The sequence below is a fragment of the Rhipicephalus microplus genome, chromosome 6, assembly GCF_043290135.1.
Source record: "Rhipicephalus microplus isolate Deutch F79 chromosome 6, USDA_Rmic, whole genome shotgun sequence".
In the NCBI taxonomy this organism is placed as follows: domain Eukaryota; kingdom Metazoa; phylum Arthropoda; class Arachnida; order Ixodida; family Ixodidae; genus Rhipicephalus; species Rhipicephalus microplus.
This window is the reverse complement of record NC_134705.1, coordinates 13,607,199-13,631,085: the sequence shown is the minus strand read 5'-3', so window position 1 is coordinate 13,631,085 and position 23,887 is coordinate 13,607,199. Positions and strand designations below refer to the sequence as shown.

Genomic DNA, 23,887 nt, shown 5'->3' with positions numbered 1-23,887 from the left:
TTCACTTCAAGTTGAAGAACCTGTCTAGCGAGCTAGAGGTTGAAGATAGCAACTGTTGATGTACACGGGTTGCTAAACTGCTACATGCAAGGCCTTATCAATTTTCAGGGTAAGTACGCTGAGACTCGTGCTGCCAATTGCATATATCCCATTAGGTTTTGTTGTGCAGTCAAAAGCTGAAACGCATGCCATTCACTTGATGACATAACGGAGATATTTTTGGGCCAGTGTATTTGGAGATAAGGCAAATCATAATTTAAATCGTAATAGGAGTGCTCCTTTTAGTTCACCGATCCATGTTATTGGGTTTCTAATGAATAAGGCCGTGTGCTTCCGAACACTCTCTTGTTCGTGTTGGCTGTAGTGATTTTGCCACGTGCATTTCTTACTTTCATTCTGATTGTCTTCTTTTGATTTCTTTTTTTACTTTGACTTGGTTTTCGCCCATAAAGCCTAGGTCAAGTATGCTCAGCACACTGCGCATTATTGTTCAAGAATCTTTGCAATCCTTATATATCATTTTCTTAAGATTAAGCCCCCCTCTTCATAGAGATTACATATTACTCCTCTAGCTGCGTCACCTCTAGTGATAACGCTAGAATATTCAATGTCAAGTGTATAAATGACGACCCGATTCACCGCTTGTCAGTTGATCGCCGGCTGATGATGCTGTGCTCACCGCTATCAATGCCTGTGCGTTGCTGTAATTTGACCTTCAGTTTCCTATACACAAGTTCGGCCAAATAAAGAGTTCGGCCAAATAAATAAAAACAAACTGCAAAGCAGTGGCCCACCTTTGCCAGCTGCTGTTGCCAGAGCAGCCGCTCCTTGTTGTGTCCCTCCTCCTTCTCATGCCAGCGCTTCTCTTCCTCCTCGACCGATCGCTGGAGGTTCTGTAGGATGTCCTCAGTCTGGGACAGCACCTGCTTGTAGTGGGACACCTAAGAGGTGATAGACACAGCTTAGAGGACACGCCGACTGGTTCCTAGTTTATGTGCACTACGTGTTAAGGTAAGCTACGACCAACCTCCTTGTCAAGCTTGGCATTGGCCAGAATGAGCTGCTGCAGCCGTTCCACATCTTCCATGACTCCGCTGGTTTGGGACTGCGTTGAGGCTGATAGTGCCTGGTGGTCACCAGTGCCCCGTTGTAGCTGCTGCTGCTGCTGCTGTTGCCACTTCTGCCACTGATGCAGCTCCCTCTCAAAAGCCACCAGCCACTCGGCATGGCTTAATCCAGCATCCACCTGCAGACACGCATGCACTTCAACAAACTTTCTAATTTGATCTAAATCAGTCGTCAAGCAAAAAAACAGCGAACTGGTTGCGCCATCTGTTGGATGATAATGTGTATAGGGACCACTCTCAATGATATAACCCATAAATAAAAGATTGCCATCAAAATAAAAATAGCAGTATTTTGCCATCAACGTGTTGTTCCTCTCAATGATATAACACATAAATAAGAGATTGCCATCAAAATAAAAATAGCAGTATTTTGCCATCAACATGTTGTTCCAGCTGATCATTCAGCATTTTGCTATACAACATTCTGGCACAGTAGGCGAATGTAGTGGCCTAGTGATGGACTGTTGTTCCTCACCCAGCTTCCTGCCGTTATAAGAGGCGTCACCTATGAGATGGCAGCGCATGGACTGCCACCATTACTACTATTTCTGGAGATGCAACAATGCCATGGGAGCAGTGGCACAATAATTTCACAAATCTTCTTGAAGTGACGGGGATGGAAGTGTAACTGCCACCACGGAAAAAAGCTATTCTGCTGGGATGTCTTGCGGTCAAGGAATGCCGTATTTTTCGCACATTAAGGCCCGGGGCTGGCAGGAATGCCAGACGCGACATAAGCCGGGCTGGAGGCAAGCAAGCTAGCAGGAAAAGACGAGATGGAAGCAAGTGGAAGCGATTAGTAAATCGAAACGTTCAGCCTATACGAACATCAGTTATCGAGCCCCATCAACGTACTGGTCGAGCGATGTCGATTCATGTTACGTCGGCAACTGTCGAATGAGCCAATACAAGTACGTCAGAGGGCTCCAACCGTTAGAAAACATTTGCGACTTCGGGGACTTGACAATGTCGACAGAATACGGAGCACCGAGTTGCGGGAAAAATTGCCCATGAAGCCGTCACAGCTTACGCTGGCACAGGCTGTGGAAATGCTGCAGACATACAAGCAGGCAGAGGAGGGCATTGCAGATTATGACCAAGGATCTCCACAAACAGACATACAGTGAAATCTTGATACACCGAATCTCAAGGAACCGGTAAAGATCATTCGTTATTTTAATAAGTAGTTAGAGTGAAAATATTACAAATGTGCACAAAAAACATGAATGCAACCACGTGAATCACCAAACTACACTGCATTTTATTCGTGACCGCACTATGCTCTGATGAGCACGAAAAAAACAAAATATTACAAAACCAGTGAACATTTATTTCAGAAAAGGTGCATCTATCTTAATGAGGGCAACTCGACTGCATAACACAATACAGTGAAACCTCGATAAAATCAACGCTATATTAACAAACTTTTTCAGATCAATGAACATTTAAAAAATTCTGCACCGACTGCCAATAGTTTTAATGTAAAATTATTTCACTACTACGAACTTTAGAGTACCCAACTTTTCAAAATAACGAAGGCTAATTTAGTTCCACATTATATCAACAGCACCTCGGGACTACCAACTCACGTTATGAAATCCGTCGCGACCACCGGAGCAGTACACAAGCAGACGACACAGCAAACGGACTCCTCGCTTCTCAGAAGATGTGCGACTGTGCGGAGGGGGGCAAAAACGAAAGGACAACCTTTTCTTTTTTTTGTTGAAACATAGACGCTGCAGGTTTACAAGCCCAGAGGCGAGGCGCAAAGACAACATGGAAGGACGAGGTGAGCGCAGCAGAGTGGGAGTTGTGGAGCATGAAACATGGGCGCAGAAAACCTGAGACAATGAGGGAGCAGTAAACAAAATGCAAGAAATTTTCTTTTTTAGCTCTTTCTTTTCCTCAGAAAAGAAGATGACAGCCGCAATGCTTCGGGTTTTTCTTATCTTTGTCGCTTTTAAATGTGCTCTGAAGGCCTTCTCAGTCGTGTTCATTTCTTTTCGGTGATTACTTATCGCCTCCGCAAAGCAAGTTGGCGTTCGCACTGCAGAGAAGCAGAGATGAGTTCATCTCTGCTTGCAATGCCGAAGCGGAAGCACTTTTCACCAAGCAAGAAAGTGGGTATTTTTCGGCAACCGAAAGGCAGAAAAACAGGCTGTTGTGGCCAAAAAACTTGAAGTGCACACGTCAAAAACAAAAAAATCACAGACTTCTTTAAGTATACGAGCACTTCTTGATGTTTACTTGTGCATTTGTTTTTTCTCGATCAAGAATGCAAGCGCGATATCAGAACTACGAGCTTGCCTTACTGCAAGAATTTGATGAGTGTAATGTGAAGTGAGTGCACAAGAGTGAGTGCGCGAATCAAGAGCACCAATGACTTTATTAATGAACTCTTCGTCGGCGTTTCTAGCATGGCTGAGCAGCTGCAGACAAACTTCACATGAAAGTAGACCGACTTTTTTTACAATTATTAGAGTAAAACATTATTACCTTGAACTTGGTTATTTTGAAATCTTCCTTAACACGAAATATTTCTGCAGTCCTGTATATTGCAATGGAAGTCTAAATGGATAATTTGAAGCAGCGGGCACTACCACTCCAGTTAATTCAAGAATTTTGGGTGCCATATGCTAATTCCAGATACTGATTTGCCGCAAATCCGCGGAAACGACACTCCTTATTAGCCACAAGGCAATGCAGCGTAGCATAGCCATACTAATGGCACCTGAAGCACCCCAGCCTCGCCACTTCTAGTGCAAAAAAAAAAAAAAAAACAAGACAAAGTCACAGCTTTGCCACAAAGGCAGGGCAACGAATGCGATAGCAACAAATTGGAAGGTCAGGCGCCGAATGATAAGCAGATCAAAACGTGCCCTGCGTTTCTCACGCACAAATGACGCTCGAAACGTAATCACAGGTATAGATGAACGCGAATAAGCGTTTCAGGTGTTACTTCGCTGTGTCTGAAAAGCGTGCCCTTTTCGCAAATGGAGACTGTGCAAGGATTGTAGTGACATTTGTGCGCCTGGTAACTACAAGAGAAACGTTCTAGTGAAAGCCCAACGCCAGCCAAGATGAGCGATCGTCCCACAGCGAGATAAGGGCGCGTAAGCGAGCATCCATTTTCACCACCAGGTGTTCTGCACTATGAGATGTAAAGTACGCGTGGGATATGAGAACGCGCGCTGCCGCGCTCATTCCGCCATCTTGCTGGTAATGCTGAAAACACGAAAGTTCGCCGCCGAGTCGCCCATAACCAGCGGTAAGTGGTAGATATAAATAGCTTGTCATTTGAACGTTCAAGGACGTGCTCCTCGGTGGCTCAGTGCCTAACGCCTCGCATTCGCGACTCAGAGGCTCCACGTTCGATTCAACGTGTGGGAGTCTTTTTCAGAATTTTTTTTTCTTTCTTGCATTTTCACATAGATACGTATACATATACAGTGAGTGACAGCGACACTCACATATACGCCGACGGCAAATTCCAGTGGAGAGTGTCTATATAATTTCTATGGCAATAAAAAGGGGGGAAAAACGGTCTCGTGGTCTGCTGAAATCTATACCTGCGGAACACAACACCTGGTTCACTGCAACACAGTGGTGACGCGTAGCCAGCATGTAGCATGTTCCTTACAACGTAAATGCGGCCCTTTCTTTCTGGAATTGAAAAAAGTAAGAGCAGTTTGGCGAAATTCGCAATGTATGCGCACCTCCCATTGCCGGTAGCTCCAGCAATTTGCACACTTGCGCTGCTGGCAAAGTTTTTGCCTGCACCCATGCTGTGAGTGCAGATGTAGATTTTCTTTCCGCAAGCTGAAGAATGACCACACATGGATTCCAGAGATCGCAACCACCTCATCGGCTCAAGGAGACTGTTTATAGCTCAGAAAAGTTTTTTGATTGTGATGAAAATGAGAATATAAGATTGTCACATCAATGGCACAAGCATGCCACTGCCCAATAAAAAATAAGTGATATTTCTGGCTATGGAAGTCATAAAAGTACAACTGCTCGCAAATAGTGATTTGGTTCTATCTATTATTAGGAGAAAAAAAAAGCTCTTGCAGGTAGACGTACTTTGTTGATAATAAATATGTATATAACTTCTAATTACATTCTATGCACTTTTTTCAGCTTTTCTTTACACCAAAGAGTACTTTTGCTTTCTTTTACGCGTCCGAAGAGGCAGCGGTGATGTTGCTGGCGAGCCGGCAAGCAGTGGAGAAACATGAGTCACACAAGTATAATAAAAAAAAAGCGCCTTGTGCAGTGCAACTGACTTCGAAAGATGCTTACAAGTCTTCATGTGTAAAGAACATAGAAGGCAGCTCAACAGTCAAAACTATCGTGCCTTCAGTTTCCACTTGACCAAGGCATCTGTATTTTCTCACAGCAAGGACCTTGTGCGCAGCGTGTCAATCGTTTGCATTAGTAGCACCTTTGGCATGATTCTTCAGCCAAAGGTGCTACTAGCTTTCAACGTGAAGGAACTGCGTGAAAAGAGTACTTCTCCCTGGAGCAGCCATATTTGCTCACATCAGCATTTTGTAGGAGTTCAGAGATATCGGATCTAAAAGAGTTGGCCGCCAGCCTTACTTCATGTAACAATACAATATTTTGCTATCGCTTTCATTGCATTGCATTCATCATGCCGTCGTGCAGTTGCCAAAACCAATCGGCTAATCATGATCATAATCGGCTAATCAAGCTATAAGTCTGCAAAACCACGGCGCGACGCAAGCGAAGGTGCGTGACGAGTAAACCGCCCAAGATCCCTCGTCACCGTGGTCTCGGAGAGTTTCCAACAGCGCCTAATCTGACAAACCCTTGGTGGTGACGATACAGTTGTCTGCATTAAAAAAAAATGCCAGGCTGAACATCGTCGGGAGCCACAGCATGTGCACACAGTGAAGCTGTGCGTGCGCGCATGGCATCGAAAAGGAAGAGCGAACGACATGGACACAGACACAGATACCATGGGAAACTATTTGGCATACCTCCCAAGTTCAAGAATCCTGAATCCGGGAGATATCTGCAACAGGGAGGGGGGGGGTGTTAAAGATCAGTAACAAACAAGAAACATCGCGAAAAACAAAAGGGGGTGCTAGGAGGGTCTCAAATGCAAGCACCAACATCAGCGTTGCAGTCTTATAGTGGCTAGGAGTGGTCGAACAAACGAGAGTTTTTCACTAAGGTGAGAGTCTCAAAGGATCAACACAACAAGCAGAATCTATTTCTGTCAAAACAACTCGTGTGTGTCTTCCATGTGAACGCACGGGACGGCGCAGCTGGCTGACACAAACGCGCGGGCCAAAGCTTTGCTCACTGCTAGATTCTTTTGACAGGAACGCTAAAACGCGTCTGGCCTCTTTTTATTGCGATAGCAATTATATGAACAGTCCAGGCTGTTTTTTCGCGGTCGTCACCACCGCCGTCCTTCACCGTATATGTACACGTACCTATATATATGAACACTCAAAGAAAAAAAAAAGCCGCCCGCGCTCGGCGCCGAGCTCCTCGCGATGCACTGACCCGTGCTTATCTCTCACGTGTACTTTGCCCCATAAATGGATGCCTGTGCGCGCGGGCTTATCCTTTGGTGGGGGAATCGTGTGCCTTCGGCTTTCACTGAAACGAAAGCGTTAGTTGCCGGGCCCAGAAAGGTCACTTCGGTCTGTGCACACGCCCCTTTTGCGAAAACAGTGCACTTTTCATACACAGCGAAGTATAACAACTGAGACATTTGTTAGTTTGTACTCATCTGTATCTGTGATTACGTATCGTGCACTGTTTTTGTTTAAGGGGGGACGCGGCCCTTGAAAACCGAAAAATCGCGAAAAAGTCGGTTTTTGAAAAACCACATTTTTGGGTAGTATGTCTCATAAACTGCCTATTCTGTAATTATCAGCACCTAATTCAACCGCAAAGTGCAAAAAAAAATACTATTTTCGAGGCCGCCGCGGCATCCAAAACAGCCGCAAATCCCGAAATCAAACCAAACTTCGGGCGCGCGCCATTCCCGGACCATGCGGTCGTCCCGCGCCATCTTGGTCTTGTTTTGACCGCGAATTCTTTCTCTCTCGTTCGCCGCCTTGCAAAATAGCATCGGCAGCACAGTTGAGACACTATTGGCGTTTTCCCGCGATGCGATGCGGAGCGCTGATTGGCTAGAGCAGCGCATTCATATCTCGCGGGAGAAAGCGTGCCCGCCATTGGCTGCTGTGCAGCAGCGGGGGCGGGCGCTCCTCTCGATGGCGCGTCCAGCGCGCTCGCTTCGTTGTTGCTCTCTGCTCCGTCCGCCTCGACAGACGTCTGCTTACGAGCCGCTCTTCGCCTTGTGCTATCTTTTCGATCATTTTTTAGTTTTTTTTTTTCTTTTTGCACTAGTTCTATGCCTTTCGTCTTTGTTGTTGCGGGCGATGCCGGCAACGAAGCCGAAGTCAGTGCGGAAGTCCGGTGCGCGGAGGCGCGCTATGCGGCTTGTACGATCATCGAAATTCCGCTATTCTGCTGCGGGTGCCGACTGCGTAGACGCTTGCAGCGACGGAACTGTGTTGTTGGCTGTCGCCAGTCGAGAATCCGACACATCGAGTGTGGCTGGAGCCGCAAATGCACCGAGTGTTTCCGAGATCGCCGGGCTCGACACGTGCTCCGAATCGATGCCATCCAGTGTGACACCGAGTGCTTCTGATATCGCCGGACCCAGCAGTTCGGCTGAATCGGTGCCGCCATCGAGCGTGAGTGGACCGTCGCTTCATCTGCGGACGCGTTTCCTAACGAAGAAAAAAATCAATGCGAATGCAAACGTCGCGACGCCGTTCGCGCTGAACTCGAGTCTACGCCGGCGACGCAGAAGAAATTTCAACTGATGCAGCCGGCTCTTGCACCTGCAGTGACAAGTGAGGGCGAACATTTTTCGCTCGTTCAAATGAACATCTTTAATGTCGTGCTCAGCCGCACAGTGTGCAAAGAATGTTTGAAAAGTGCTATGACTGTCCGAGAGGGCACCAAGCTTGGACTTGCAACAAAACTTGAAGTGGTGTGCGCCTCTCGTGGCACCGTCGATAAATTATGGACATCACCCCGCAAAAAGGACACGCAGGCCTTCGATGTAAATGTCCGCGCCATAATGGCTATAAAGCAAATAGGCAAGAGGCAAACAGCTCTTAATGACTTTTGGGCTGCCATGAACGTCTCTTACAGAGGTCTTCACCACAAGACTTTTCAAAAGCACTTGAAAGAGACGTTCAGGAAGCCAGAGGCCACCGCTTTGGAGAAGTTTTATGCTGATTCTGCCACAGCAGTGATCAAAACATATGAAGAAATGGACCCCAGCTTCTGCAAGGACATCACCGTAGTGTACGATGGCACATGGCATAAGCGGGCTCACACATCACACATCGGAGTGGGATCGGTAATTGACTTCTTTACAGGTCTCATCTTGGATGCTGTAGTTCTTTCAAACCACTGCCTTGGATGCCAAACAGGGCCCAAACCTGGAGATGCAGCATACGAAAGCTGGCAGAAGCACCACATTTGCCAGAAAAACACAGACGCAAAATCGGGAAGCATGGAAGTGGAGGCAGACTTGACTCTCTTTGGGCGGTCTGTATCCAAGCATGGCCTGTGGTACACCACTCTTGTGTCCGACGGAGACAGCCATACCTTCGCTGCCCTCACAGAAGAGAATGTGTACGGGCTAGTGCCAATTGTAAAAGAAGAATGTCTGAACCATGTTCAGAAAAGGATTGGAAGTGCTCTTCGAAACATTGTGCAGAAAAGTGATAAGCCACTGAGTGGGAAGGGGAAGCTGACTAAAGCCCTCATTGAAAAGCTGACAGGATATTATGGTTGGGCCCTGAGAAACAATTCAACTGACCTAACAGCCATGCAGCGTGCAGTGATGGCAACATATCACCACGTCACATCGACTGACCAGGACCCTCACCATGAACTTTGCCCAGAGGGGGCTCAATCGTGGTGCCGCCATAGAGCTGCAGAGGCAAAGCGTGAGCCACAGCCAAAACATAAACACAGCCTACCGGACTATGTCGCTGCAGCTATGCTGCTTATCTACGAAAGACTGTCACAAAAGTCGCTTCTTCAGCGCTGCCTGGGAGCGAAGACGCAAAATGCATCAGAATCATTCCACTCCATTCTGTGGTCTCTGATGCCGAAGGAACAACACTCATCCTTGATCGCGGTAGAAACAGCACTGCATGAAGCAGTGCTGCGCTACAATGCCGGCTGCTGCAAAGCAACCCAAGTGATATCGGACTCCATTGGACTTCAACCAGGTCATCTGGCCATCCAGCGAGCTCGTGAAAAAGACGCTTTACGCCTAAAAAAGAATTCTAAAAGACACCAAGAGAAGATGGAGGCCAGGCAAAAGAAGAAAAGAGTGCGCCAGGACACTTCTAGCTACTGTCCTGGAGCTTTTTGAAGAAAACACGTGTTTTGAACTTTCTCGGCCTGTTTTCTCAGAACGGATTTTTTTGCTAGTTGTGGTGCTGAGGAAAGCAAGAACTCGAAAACCATTCATCAGATTTGTGTGCCGTTTTTTTTTATTCTGTTCCTGAATGACTTTGCAAGGGCGTAACAAGCTCCTTTTTTTGAAAATTGGTGCTGTTAATTTATAATAAACAATTAATTTTTGATGAATCTGGTCATTACTGGTTACATCAAATTCAAAGTTGCGTGAAAATTTGGGGGGGGGGGGGGGAATTGAAAAAAAACGGCTTTGTAGCGCCCTGGGATAGCTATCAAGGAATGACCACAATGAATTTCAGCTTTCTACTATGTCCTGGGATTTCTCACGACTCTTCCTCAGGCACCCATGTGAAGCACCCAGTTAAACCTCAATAACTCTGGAACTAAGAAACACAGCTTCGTGAAACTTAGCAGTTGTGCTAGTTTTATTGTAGTGAACAATCCCTGAAAGTTTCATCCAGATATCTTAAAAATTAAAAAAGTTCGGTCTCCAGGGTAGCCTCTCCCCTTAAACAGTGCGTTACGTTACGAGCGGTAAACGAGTGGTAAACGCTGTTAGTTCGGTCTCGTCCTGCGGGCATCATTTTTGTGTGTCATTCATGTGTGAGCAGCGTGCTGCTCGTTTCGATCTGCTTGCCATTCTTAGCAATATATTCCAAGTTGTTGCTGTCGCATTTATTGCTTCGCCCTTGCGGCGAAACTGTAACTTTTTTTCAATTTTTTGCGTATTTACTGCCTTTAACCTACCGCTACATGCCCTTGGAGCTCAAAGAGCGCTATTGCATCGCCAGGATGGTGGTTTTGTACGCGGCGGTTGCGGCAATTGGCAGTTGGCGCACGTGCCTTCGGAACCAAGTCTTTTATGCCATCTACAATAGCATCTGTGGCAGGTTTGTCTGCAGAGTTTGCGAAAAGCCGCGTTGCTTTCACTGGTTGAGCCACACTTTCGGGGTTCTCCGTTACATCAATCGTGTCAAGAATGACCATGGTTTGTTCTCAGCGGTCGTGGCAACGACAATCGCATGCACTGCAGTGCGCCGGTCGCACGCGTTGTTTTGAAGCTTCGAGTATGTTGCTTTCTGCCTTCAATCGACAGTTCCCGTACTAAAGTTCGTATCACCTGCTGCGATTAGGAACATTCGAATTGACGCTCAATGAACATAGTAAAATTTGGCTGAGGAATCAAGAATTCATATCTGCTGCAGTTTCGCATCACAGAGATTATACTGTACTTTTACATGAACGCCTCTTAAACTCATTTACAATAAAATGGGTTCGAAAAGCCTGGAGCGCATTTAGCTGCTTCTTGTCAATGCAGCCAGATCAGGTACAGAAATTTCGATTTCTGGGACATTTTCATGACAACCGTACAACCGGAAAAAAACGGTCAAATTCCGGGAGTCTCCCGGCCAATCCGGGAGACTTGGCAGGTATGATTTGGTAAAGCGTCTTCAATGTACAGCGTGGCCCCACATATGTGACGCTAATTATAAAAGCATGGCACTGTCAATAGCAAAAGTAGTTCTTTTTTTTTGCTTTTGGTTGGAAAGAAGAAGGAGCACACCCACCCGTGGGCCTGCGGCGCAGTCTTGCACTCAGCGCAGCAGTCTTGCCTGCTGCATCATCCTGTTGCAGCGCTACTTTGAACACGATGATGGTACAGAGTTCCTGCCCAATGTTTCAGCAATGTACTCCTACTATACGAGAAAGTGCTTGGACAAGGCCAAGCAAATTGTTATTACCTCCTTTTTTCCAAGTCAGCAATACTAGCAACATTTTTCTTTCTAATCAACTATAGTAGTATTCTATACTTCGAAATGTTTTTGTTCGGTCAGCCACAGTTGGTGCTTTCAAAATTAAGTCATATTTCATACAATTTATGGGCTTTACTTAAATGAAACTTCTCATAAAGTGAACAAATTTTCTTGCCTCCTCGAGTTCCCTTTAAGAAAAGTCAACTGTAAGTTTGTTCAGTTTTAATCACTGAAGTCGTTTCTCTCCCTAGTGTTTCACGACCGGAGTAATCTAGTCGTAGAGAAGCTATTCTTGGTGCCGAAACCCGGAACTATCTCGCCGTGGACTGTGTTATTACACATCAACGCCTCCACAACTTGAATGCCTCAGCAACGAGGGAAGTGATTCTACTTAGGTGAGCGAACTATTTAACGAACTTGCATCTACAATGAAACGTCTCGTGAAGAAGATAAAAGCTATATGTGCTCAAATAACTTGCCTCATCAAGCAATACGACAGTCGGTCAGGACCTCTCGATGAGAACAAAGCGACCATCCAAGTTGGCAGAACGATTTTAACATTGTCAACAGTGAAATAGAACCGCTGGTAACAGATGAAGATGTGGAGAACGAGTTCTAACAGACGTGCGAGTATCAAGACTCCATCGTAACCTGCCTCCTCGCCTGCAGCAGCAAATGACTGTTAAGAGTCGCCCAATGAACACCGCATCAGCAGGCAATGACAGCGCCTTATAGACATACGTAGGAGCCCAGGACAAAGGTGAAGCTCCCAAAATTCGAGCTTGTGAAGTTCAGTGGGTGGCACTTAGACTGCCAACCATTTTGGGAAGTGTTTGAAGAGGTGGTTGACAAGAACAAAGAGGTGTGTGTCGCTTATCAACAAATTTACCTACCTGAGGTCGTCAGCCATGGGCGACGCTGCTGCTTTTGCGGGCCTGCCACCTACGTCTCGATGCTATCACGACACAGTAAAACATTTGAAAGGGTAGTTCGGGAACCACAAGCTCCTGCATGCACTGACTGCTCCCTTCGAACATAAACCGCACATGAGCGTTTGAAGACTTCACCGCTACAATGAACCGTTGCTGTTTGTAGCAAAACTGTTTGTTTCGGAACAGTCCCATCTTTGGTGACAGTTTCCAGCCGGATTTGCGTGTTAGTGGCGGCAGAGTTAGCATCTGGTGGTCTCGTTGGGTACGATGGAGCAAACATTGTTGTTGCATGCACTTGATGAGTGTCCTCGTTCCGTTCCCCCAGAGCATCATCCGGACGAGCGCAGCAGCTGTCTCTTCTCCTCGAGGGGTTTTGCGGCATCACAGTTTGACGTTTCATGCTTGCCCGTTTTACAAAAGAGCAGTCCTGTGGTGTCACGTTCTGGTGCAACATTGCAAATGATTGCACATTGCTGCCATGCACACTTGAGTTGGGCTTAGGTCTTGGGCTAGGAATTTACTTCGAGGGCAGCTTTACGTCTAAACCCTGCAATGCCGCAAGGTTTTCACGGCTCTCGACTTCGACTTTCAGGAAGGACAAAAGTTTGTTGAATGTGGCCACAATACCTTTTTCTCCTTCGGTGTTGTTTGCTTTGGTCCCTCGGAGGAATGAACTCTGCTGATCATCGAAAGTAAGGCTAGCGTCTGTGGGGCACTAGCTTCCAGCTAGTGTCTGTGGAGCACTAGCTTCCAAAGTGGAGAAGGTGTTGCGGTATGGCCCTCCGCACCATGGGTAGTAGCAATGCACCGTAGGGGTGTAATTTCCTTCCCAGCGACACAAGTCTACAAATGTGTACTGCAAGAGTATCGTAAAGCCAGCGCAGGCCCTATGTGTCGTCCGAACAGGGCACTGGCTTGATGTCCAGCAGGCTTCTCATGTGCTCCTGCATCACCACACTGACTGCACAGAGGCTGGGTTGTGGGCAAGTCGGAGAGGAAAGACTTAGAATTGGCTTCTTTGAGGGACATCAAAATGAAGGCCCATTACGAAGAGTGAAGTTGTTCTTGGACACGAAAAGGGGTGAGAAGCGTGAAATTGAAGTGCTAGAAACGGACGTCTGCGATCAAACGATTCCTGAACCACCGAAAGAAACATCGGAGAAATTGGAAGCTTTAGACTACACATGCACTAATTGCAGCAACGACGATGATCCGAAAGACATTGGCTTGCTGATTAGAAACGACTACTTGTAAGATTTGACCATTGGCCAGACAGTGAAATCGGGGAAATGGCTCAGAGCAGTGGAAACAGCTGCAGGGTGGACGCTGCCGGGTCCTGTTGAGGGAAGCAAGAACGACAGCCATTGCACCCAAACCGCGATGCTGGGCACTTCAGTTATGGAGAGGACAAGTGACATGCTCAGCAACTTTTCAATACTAGAGTCAATTGGCATTATTGAAGGGGAGCTGACAAGAAAAACAAGTCTCATGCTAGAATACTTCAATAGCACTGTCACCTTGGTGAACGGGCGCTACGAAGTCGCACTGCCATAGAAGACTGAATCAGCGCTAAGGGACAACACGGTTGTCGCCATGAAAAGGCTGAATCAGCTGACCAACTGTCTCAAGAAGACTCCAGACTTGCTCTACGAATATGATCAAGCGATCAGGCAGTACCAAGTGTCGGATATGGTGACATGTGGTGAAGGCAATGTTAACGACAACCATGTACTCTATTACATGTCGCACCAAGCCGTCGTTCGAGAGCCCAGATAACTCTGGATTGTATCTGACGCTTCAACAATCATAAAAAAATGTGAAGAGTCTTAACGAAAACTTCGAGACCAGACCAAATCTCATGACAGGTCGGATCGGCCTGTCGCTGAACTTCCGCAGCTATCATGTCACCCTGGTTGCAGACCTTGAGCAAGCCTTTCTACAAATCGGAGTGAGACCAGAAAACATGAATGCTTTGAGATTTATGTGGTATTGAGATACTCGTGAGCCTGGGAAAACATTGCCTGCCAATAAAACATGGGGCATGAAACGCGTCCCATTTCGAACCACCGCCAGCCCGTTCTTACTTTCGGCTACGCTGCAACATCACTTTAAGACATGCGAAGATCCGTACCCTTCAGCCGCAGCTTGTCTAAAATGAAGCCTGTATGTGGATATGTTTCAACTGGAGCGAACAGCGAAGGAAGAGGCTGTACACGAAAGACACCGCTATGTTCAGCGCCACCTCAATGAAGCTCCACCAATGGTCATCAAACAGCGAGCGCTTGCGGCTGCGGTTCATGGAGATGAGGTAGCATCCAAGCGTCTCAGGTTCTTACCCGGTGTGCTGAAGGTTTCAGGACTGGTCTGGGACCACATGTCAGACGAGCTGACTTTCGCCCCGAGTGTTTGTGAAAGTCACCAAACTCTCCATGCTCCAAACAACAGCTCGGATCTATGACCCCTTGGGATGATTGTCCTCCCTTCACCGTGCGAGCCGGTATCTTATTCCAGGAGCTGTGGCTGCGAAATATTCAATGGGATGACATCCTACCGGAAGACATCGAAAGGAAGTAGATTGCCTGGAGCGACGAGCTTCAGCGCATGCCTGAAATACATATACCACGTTACTACCGAACAAATGTGAGCGACTTGCAGCGGACATGTTTGCACATATTTGCCGACGCCAGTCTAGCTGCGTACGATGTTGTGGCCTACCTGGTCATCAAGACGATTGAGGGAGTTATCTCAACAATTGTTATCAGCAAATGGAGAATTGCGCCGCTCAAGAAATCGACCCTCAAAAGACTGGAGCTCATAGCATGCCTACTTGCATCTCAATTAGGTGGCTACTTGTTTTGTTGACGACGCTTGAAAAACGTCCTGAGCACATTGTTTTGGGGACAGACTCGGCAATCACTCTGTATTGGATACGTGATGACGGTCATAAATGGCAGGAGTTTGTGCGCAACCGCGTACTTGAAATTCAAGCAAGCACAAGTAAATGCACCTGGAGACACTGCCCAGCAACAAGTTTGACAACCGTATGCTGGAGAGAGCACGAGAGAGAAGGAAGATGCCCTTGTCTGTTATGCACTAATTGGCTACCACTGCTGCAAACGTCGTTTATGCGCAATGCCTGACACCCTCGTCTGTTCTCGTAGCCGTCGCCGCGGCCGCACTTGCGGCGTGAAAACAGTGTGATCGCAGTGCTGCGTTGCGTCAATATGCCAGGGATCCTACTGCCTTTGGAGTTGTTTCTGAACCACTAAAGCCAAACGTAAATAGTGTCGGGGCCGACTGCGTGGACAGGCGGCATCTGCACACTCGTGACGTTATGACGAGTAGTAAACAGACAAGATTTACGAGTTGGAGCGAGACGTACGGCCACGGCCGCAGCGTTCCATAGCGTGGGGAGCTCGTTTTTTGCCACGCGTGTTTAGCTCATGCCTAAGTTTTAACCACCCATAGTTGTAGTTTTAATCCCCATTCTAACGACCACATCTAACAGCCGTATGCTACCCTTCTTGTTTTGAGCAGTTTGCAGTGCTTGCTTGTACTTGCGAGTTTTAAACAGATCGGTACGACTTGTCTAAGTCGAACATTTTGTAATGTACATACCAACATGCTCAGTTCAGTTCGCTAATGAAGGTTAACTTTCTTCATTCTGTTTCTGAAAACACTGTTTACACTTGAGTTCAGCATGTTTAAGTCAATATAAGTTAAGTTTATTAAAAGTTATGGAAGAGCCATATCGCAAAAATATCATAATAGCGGGTCCCAGAGTTAAGAAAAACTGCTGCGAGCCTATTGTGAATATGCATGTTGCCCGTCTGAAGCCATCCACACGAAGGCAGCAAGAGTGACTGAGAGCGAAGGCTTAATGTGGAATCGTAAAAATGATAAAGTGAGTTGGTTGCAATGAAAAATAAAAAAAGGACTGCTGAGACAGGAGGAACCCGATGAAATTATTCACAGGATTTTTACATTCTCTGTCCATTAGTTCTTCCTAACTTATAATAAAACACCTGACTCTCTCTAAAGCCCGCATCCATATAGGTAACACTGTAAATTTATAAATTACTAATGCTTACTTTATTTGTGTACATTGAATATTCAATCCCTCCAGCGGTGCCCTCAGGCCTTGGAAGTAATACAATTAAAACATCTGGCATGAACAAACATACTCTTACAGAAATTTATTGATAACTAAAGCCACCCTTAACTGTCATTCAGTTCTTTTTTTTTTTTTTGCACCATCTGCCTGTGATGTATCTTTTTTTCCTATTCGTCATTGTAATAAGCTGCTCACTACCATCACAGTGATACACTTAGGAGCCATGCACATGTAAAATCTGGTTTTTGTTTCGCACTGCAACTACCCCATATCTTATTGATTGTGCTTCAAATACAGTAGAGCCCACTTGTAACGGCCCCACTTAAAACGAACTTTTGCTTCCAACGAACAATATCCACGTGACCGTGAAAATATACATTGGTTCAATGGCACAAAATCGCACTTACAACGAATGTCTCCGAGCGCCGCTGATCGGTTGCAGCGAACAAAGCCAGCGGTCTGCCGACTTCTCGGGAAACCAATTTCGACCCCCGATCAGGCATCGGCGAGGTGCCCATACATTCTTATTGTTAAACACCAATTCTGGCAATTCTGCCTCCACGCCCCTCTAGTTACTACTCTCCCCGACCGTTTTTTCTTACGCACCCCTCCCCGTCCTTTGTCCCCCGCTACTCTGAGCACCCCGCATCGGCAGACTAGGCCCGTGTTTTCCCACTGCCACCGATCTTTTGAAGACCGGTCGGCCACCTATCCTGTTTTTGATCGCTGGTACTGTCGTTGGCGTCACCGACCTGGAGTGACCAGACCATTTGCCAACATCGTCGGCCACCGACTGTATCCGATAATCTGCGTCTAGTGCACGCGTGTACGCTACCTCACCGACTCTGAGGATTTGAGATTCGTGTCGTGTTTAGGACTTGTTCTCGCTCAGTTCGCACTCGACTCAGCCTGCCTTCGCGCACGTGCGAAAGCGCGAAAACAGCTGTTAATTTGCGTGGAATGAATCGCGAGATATCAAAGTTCGTGAGGCCACGCAAACCCGCCGGCGCAACAAAATGATTTTTTGACCACAGCCACAGATTCTTCAAACATCGTTGCGCACACCGATTCAGGCGACCATGCACTCTTTACAAGTTTTTCTACGTGCGAGTTTCGCGGACCTTTCAAGCAAGCTACTCAACCTGCCTCCTTCCTGTGTGTTTCGGTTTTCAAGGTCGCCCTCCCGTCGCATCCTCTCCTCTCTTTATCACAACTCCTTGCCCTTATCTCGCAAGTCTGCTCTCCTCTCTTGATCACAACCCCTTTGCCCGTCTCCACCGCTCCGCGACGCCCGCCACGTTGGCTCGAATCAGTTTAGTTTTCTGACTGAAAACACGCCCAGAGCTGTTCCACGTGTTCTGGCATGTGCGTCGCGTGTGCGTGTCTTGCTTGCTGTTGGTGTGCGTGTGTGATTATGATGGCCGACGGGAAGACTAGCACGTTTGTTTTTCGTGCCGCTCAACAAAACGCCGGAAGTGTGACCGCTTGGCTTGAGCGTAATCTATGCGTTAGGTGTCGCGTTGTGGAGCACCTGCTCATAGCTGTTGACCACCTGGCTGCCAACTTGCCGCCTTGGGCGTCCCAATATTCAGCAGTGCAGATGGTGAATTTTCGTGGGCGGCGGTGACAGCTACAAGAGCGTGAAACTATTTTGGCAAGGCCGACTTTGTCGATCGTCGGGCCCGATGCCGAGCCTGAAGCTTCCAAACAAAACCATTGCAGCGGCGATTTGTGGCAACGCGTTGTCGACTTCGACCTGGGAGAGCAGGTGGCACATCTGTTGCGATGAATTAATTACGGCCGATCATGATGCCGACACTGCGGAACCGTGCATGGATTTGGGCATTGTGAATGAAGCTCGTGGCAAGAGTGATTTGGAGGAAAAGGATTGCGAGAACGACGAAGCTTTGAAGCCAGTGCCTCATGCAGCTTATGCCACAGGCCTCGGCGAACAAGCAGCCTGCCACTTTAAATGAACTCGAGACCGCCCTTATCGTTTCTGCTCTTTGAAACACTTGCATCACCGACTTTTTGGGGCAAAAAAGTTTGTGTTTTCACACACATCTTTTTTTAAAAGCTGTGTTTCATTTACTTCGGACTTCGGGATACAGCGAACGGATGCCGCGTCACTATCAGGTTCGTTATAAGCGGGCTCGACTGTATTGCCCAGGTCACCTGCAAGTTATACACGTGCCGTAATTTGGAAGAATGACTGCTGCACAAAGTCCGCAAATCTGCGGCATGCATCACGAACCGACACTGCAATGTGAAGTAATTAGGCAGTTTATTTTAAAACAGGACGTACTCAGTGATTGAACAACTGTTTCACGTTTTCGCGCCGCTCTCGCTGCAGGTAAACTGGGGCATATCATGAGCACTTGATAGTTTAAAGTCGTAATTACGAACTATATGCATCGATCGTATAGGCAATACCGTCAATAGCCTCGAAATTGCTCAAAACATGAACGGTGATAAAGGGCCATACCTGCAACAGCCTAATAAGTCGACCAGATTAAAAATTGACATGCGTTTAAGAACCGTGACGAACATGCTGCGAGATCTACGGGAAAAAGCGAGCTTTGATGCTAGCGACGCTGCGGCAAACAAATACGTCTTGTGTGTAGCCTGTCTACGCAATTTGCCCAAGACTGCTTACTTACGATATCAGTAGTTCGGAAACAACCCAAGAGCGATCCGATTCACAAAACACACCACACCACACAGCTGCTCTCAATACACCCCCGACGCAGCTTGCCTGAGACTGTTTACTTAAGGTTTGAATAGTTCAGAAACAACCCAAAAGCAATCTGATTCACAAACACACCACACATGCACACACAGCTGCTCTCAGTACCGGCGCTACTGGCGAGTCCGCGGCGGCCTTGCCTGCTGGCGCGGCAACCACAAAAAACTGCAAAAATTCCAACAGATTGCGGCAATGATGTTCGTGGTAGCCGCTGCCAATGAGTGTCGTAGCAAACAACATGGGTGTCCCCCCCTCTCTCGCGCATTCTCCAGCATACTGTTGTCGAACACGCGCCCCCGGCAAGGTAAACCCGCCAGATCTCCTTACTCGCGGCCTGCCTGCTTCCCGTTAAAAAACGTGTGAGCTGTGGTAGACGGGACTCTTATGGGTGCGTTTGCCGGAAAGTGAGTGGCCCCAAGGCTTTCCGGAAACTGCGTTTAAAGACACGAATTAGAGCGGAAGAGAAAGACTGAGGCCACAATATCAGCTCCTCCCAGTGATCTCGTGGACGTCCAGCGATTCGGCTCCTTCACCAAACTGATACGTGCCGCTGCTTGGGTGCTGCCCTTTAATCGCAATGATTAGATAGAAAAACTTCGAATGCGCAGCCCTCTCTGCAACAGAACTGAATCAAGCTTAGTTGTTTTGGATCCATCACGAACAAAAGAGGGGGCTACTAAGAGAGTATGAGAGTGTTCGAGAATTGAAGCAGCTACATCCAGATTTACCGCTGAGAAACACGTCGCTCATGATTAATGCTCATGATAGTGCTAAGAATCAGCAGAAGACTGCAACATAGGAACATGAGCTAGGAGGCCAAACACACCAGCGTGTTAGTGTGCTACCCAAAAAAAACCAGCATACCAAAGCTTATAATTAGAAATTGTCATCACCAGGTATGGCATGGAGGAATTCGCGACACTACAACGCAACTTTAAGAGAAGTACTGGGTGGTTGGAGCTAGACAGCTCGTCAAGAAGGCCCTGAAAGAATGCGCAACGTGTCAGCGTTGTGAAGAAGAAGATGTGCCTGCAGCAAGCAGCATCGCCAATGCCCGGCTCTCTCGGCTCGTGCTTCGGTTCGTTGCTGTGCCGATCGCTCGACGGTTCTTCACGCTGCCTTGTCGCTGTCTTTAACTGCTAATAAACCGTTTCACATTTGGTGGAGGTGCTGTTAATCCCCGTTACACCCTGGAGCTGCGTAGCCGCACGCTATTGCCCGTCATGACTGACAACGCCACTCCATCGGCGCCTTTGCCCCAGTTCAACTGCCCTGGCCATCCTAGGCTACGGGACCCGAAGGTCTTCAGCGGTGCAGATGGGACCAACGTCGAACACTGGCCCAAGCACTGTGAACTGGTGAGCGCCAACAATAAGTGGGATGAAGCCGACAAGCTGAGCTACGTCATATTTTATCTCACTGGCGTCGCCGAATTGTGGTTTAACAACCACAAACACAACATCCCCACATGGAGCGTCTTCAAGATGTCATGAGCTAAAGTGTTCGGTCGGCCGGCTGTCCGCAAGCAGCGGGCAGAACAGCACTTGCGCGTCCGCTCTCAGCAGACTGGCGAGACCTTTACCAGCTATATTGAGGACGTCGTCGACCTTTGTCGACGTACTAATGACACCATGCCCGAATATGACAAGGTCAAACACATCCTGAAGGGCATCGACAACGGCGCATTTCAAATGCTCTTGGCAAGAAATCCGAGCACAGTTTCCGAAGTCATCAGCTTGTGTCAGAGCTACGACGAGTTGAAGAAGTAACGCACTCTGTCTTGGCAGCCACAGCGTGGTAGTGAGTCACTGTCCAATTTCGACACCCTGCCTGACAATTCACCGTTGCTTCAGCAAGTCCGAGCCTTCATTTATTTATTTATTTATAAAAAGAATACAAAAATACAAAAAAAAAGAATTCAAATACAAAAAAAGGAACACTAAAAATAAGAAATGAAAAATTAATCAACATGACAATGGCGAAACGTCAAGTAGATACATGTTCAATGGAATCTGCACTTACAAGTTGTGATAAATGCAGATTATTCCAATTGTTTATAGTGCGCGGAAAGAAAGAATATTTGAAGAGGTTAGTTCTGGTCTTATATGGTGTTAAAGAAAATTCGTGACGATGCCGTGTTCGACGTGCTGCAAGTGGTGTCACATACACGTGTGGGTTCAGAGAGAAAGAGTTGTTTTTCAGTTGGTAGAGAAATTTTAGCCTGTGTATTTTCCTTCGAAGCTGAAGTGTCTGGATATTATGTTGTTTCATTAGACTAGTGGGAGAGTCAGTTATTCTATATTTAGAAAAAATAAACCTAACTGCTCTGCATTGAATCATCTCTAGAGCGTTTATGTTAATTTTTGTGTAGGGATACCATACGATGCTTGCATATTCTAGTTTCGGGCGAATGAGTGAAGTGTAGGCTAGGGTTTTAGTATAATGAGGAGTGTGCTTTAGTTTGTGCCTGAGGATAACACAGTTTTTTGAAGGAGGAGTTACATATGTTGGAAATGTGGTTATTCCAACTTAGGTCACTAGTTATCATGATTCCAAGATACTTGTATTGGTTTACTTTGGTGAGCGGTGTAGATCCTAGGTTATAAGCAAACGACTTCATATTAATTTTTTTTTGTTATAGACATGTAGACTGTTTTTTCCTTGTTCAATTCCATATCCCATTGCCCGCACTACGACAAAATGTTTTGAAAGTTAGAATTAGGCATTAATTGATCATTAAGAGAACAAACTTTGTTAAGCACTATACAATCGCCTGCGAAAAGCCTAATTTAAATAGAGGAAAAAATTTTGTTAACGATGTCATTTATATATATTAGAAATAGTAAACGTCCCAAAACACTACCCTGGGGTACTCCAGACGCTACTGAAAGTTCATTAGAAGAGTAATTACCGATTGATACAAGCTGTTTGCGATTATACAGATAAGCTGCTCCCAGTCAACTATGTATGCGGGAAGGTTAATTGATTGCAGTTTTTCAATAAGTTTACTATGAGGAACAAGGTCAAACGCTTTCTTAAAGTCCAGAAATATCACGTCGATTTGGCTCGACTTGTCAAGTGTACTAGCAAAGTGGTGAATAATTGTCGTTAATTGTGTTACAGTCAATAACCCTTTGCGAAAACCATGCTGGTGAGGAGAAAGTATATTGTTATCATTTAGAAACTTCGATATTTCTTTAGCAATAATATGTTCAACTAATTTGCAGCACGTGGACGTTAATAAAATGGGTCGATAATTGGTTACTTGTGCTGCGTCGCCCTTTTTCGGAATGGGAACGACACGCGCAGTTAGCCAATCTGCAGGAAGAATAGCTGACGACAACGAGGAACGAAAAATGATTACCAAAAAGGGGGCTAACGCTTCAGCATATCTGCGCAGAAAGGCATTCGGTATGTTGTCTGGTCCTGGAGATGATTTAATTTTAAGTTTCAGTAACATTGATACCACACCTGGTTGTGATACAATATCAGTGTTCGAGTCGCATGGCAAGCGATTTGGGTTTACAATGGTATTAGAACTAGAAAATACACTTTGAAAATAACGATTAAAGCGCTCTGCGATACATTGCTTATCGACGACAAGACCTTCGTGAACGATTTGGTCAATAGAGTTTGTTTTCCTGCTTATAAAAGACCAAAATTTTTGGGGTGCCGTGCGAATGAAGTTTGGCAACGTGTGCTGGAAATACCAGCGCTTAGCTAGCTGTACTTCAAGGTTTAATTTATCTTGCATTTAGTGCATAATCACACGGGAGGCCCGCCGTCGCCTTAGGCGCTTTACTTTCCTTTTGAGGTGCAAGATTTTTCTCGTTATCCAAGGAGTAGTTTTCGGTGCTTTTTTAGTTTTGTTGGGAATAAAGTTGCTAAGACAGTAAGCAATAATTTGTTTCAACTCATCCCAAAGTACAGTAGTATTGTTGCTTCGAAAATTATCAAGGCATAGTTCCAAATAATCCAAGACACTTTTATCTCTGGCACGAGAGTAATCTTTAACCATTATCGTTTTACATTTACTGGTGTTAGGTACCTTCAAAGAAAAAAAACATTATACTAGGTTGTGATCAGAAATTCCTGGATCAACCGATATAGAAAAGTTTTCTAATGAACCACTAATAAACACAAGGTCCAGTATGGATGCTGACATACCACAGGTGCGCGTTGGCTGTTTAACTATCTGATCCAGATTGTGAGATTGGATGATGTCATGCAAATATTGTAAATGTGAATTATTCGTGGTGCAAAAAAAACCCGTTTTCCCAATCGACATCTGGCAGATTTTAGAAGAACCTTATCGTTTGCGAAAGACGCCATGTGCGTAAAAAGATCGCGAAAGAATTCGGGGGGAGAGTCAGGTGCTCGATAAGCGGCAAAAAGTAAGAATGATTTATCCCAGCAAGAAAACTTTAGTGACACGGTTTCCAAGTTATCAGCCTGTCGTAATGGGGTAGCGGCTATAGTGTTTTTTAACAAAACAGCCCCCCCGCCCCCCCTAGTACTTCTGTCACGGCGATACGCCCTGTACGACGGAGGAAACACAACTGCATCTTCAATATTATCATGCAGCCAAGTTTCCGTTATGACAACTACATGAGGGTTGTAACTTAAAATAGTAGCCTCGAGGCTTTCTGATTTATTAACAACACTACGGGCATAATTGTTTAAAACTCGAAGTTCTTTAATTTCAGAGGAGGCCTCCA

General features: G+C 46.3%; 1 protein-coding gene across 11 annotated transcripts in view; it reads right to left on the bottom strand.

The window, feature by feature from the left end:
* LOC119167714 (uncharacterized) overlaps positions 1 to 23,887 on the bottom strand; it is a 537,665-nt gene that overhangs the window by 271,076 nt on the left and 242,702 nt on the right. For all 11 annotated transcript variants that reach the window (XM_075865823.1, XM_075865821.1, XM_075865822.1 and 8 more), the window contains exons 14-15: positions 1,028 to 1,246; positions 795 to 941 (exon numbers count right to left, since the gene is read on the bottom strand). In XM_075865823.1, coding sequence (XP_075721938.1) covers positions 795 to 941; positions 1,028 to 1,246 — 366 coding nt within the window. The remainder of the gene's footprint in view (positions 1 to 794; positions 942 to 1,027; positions 1,247 to 23,887) is intronic.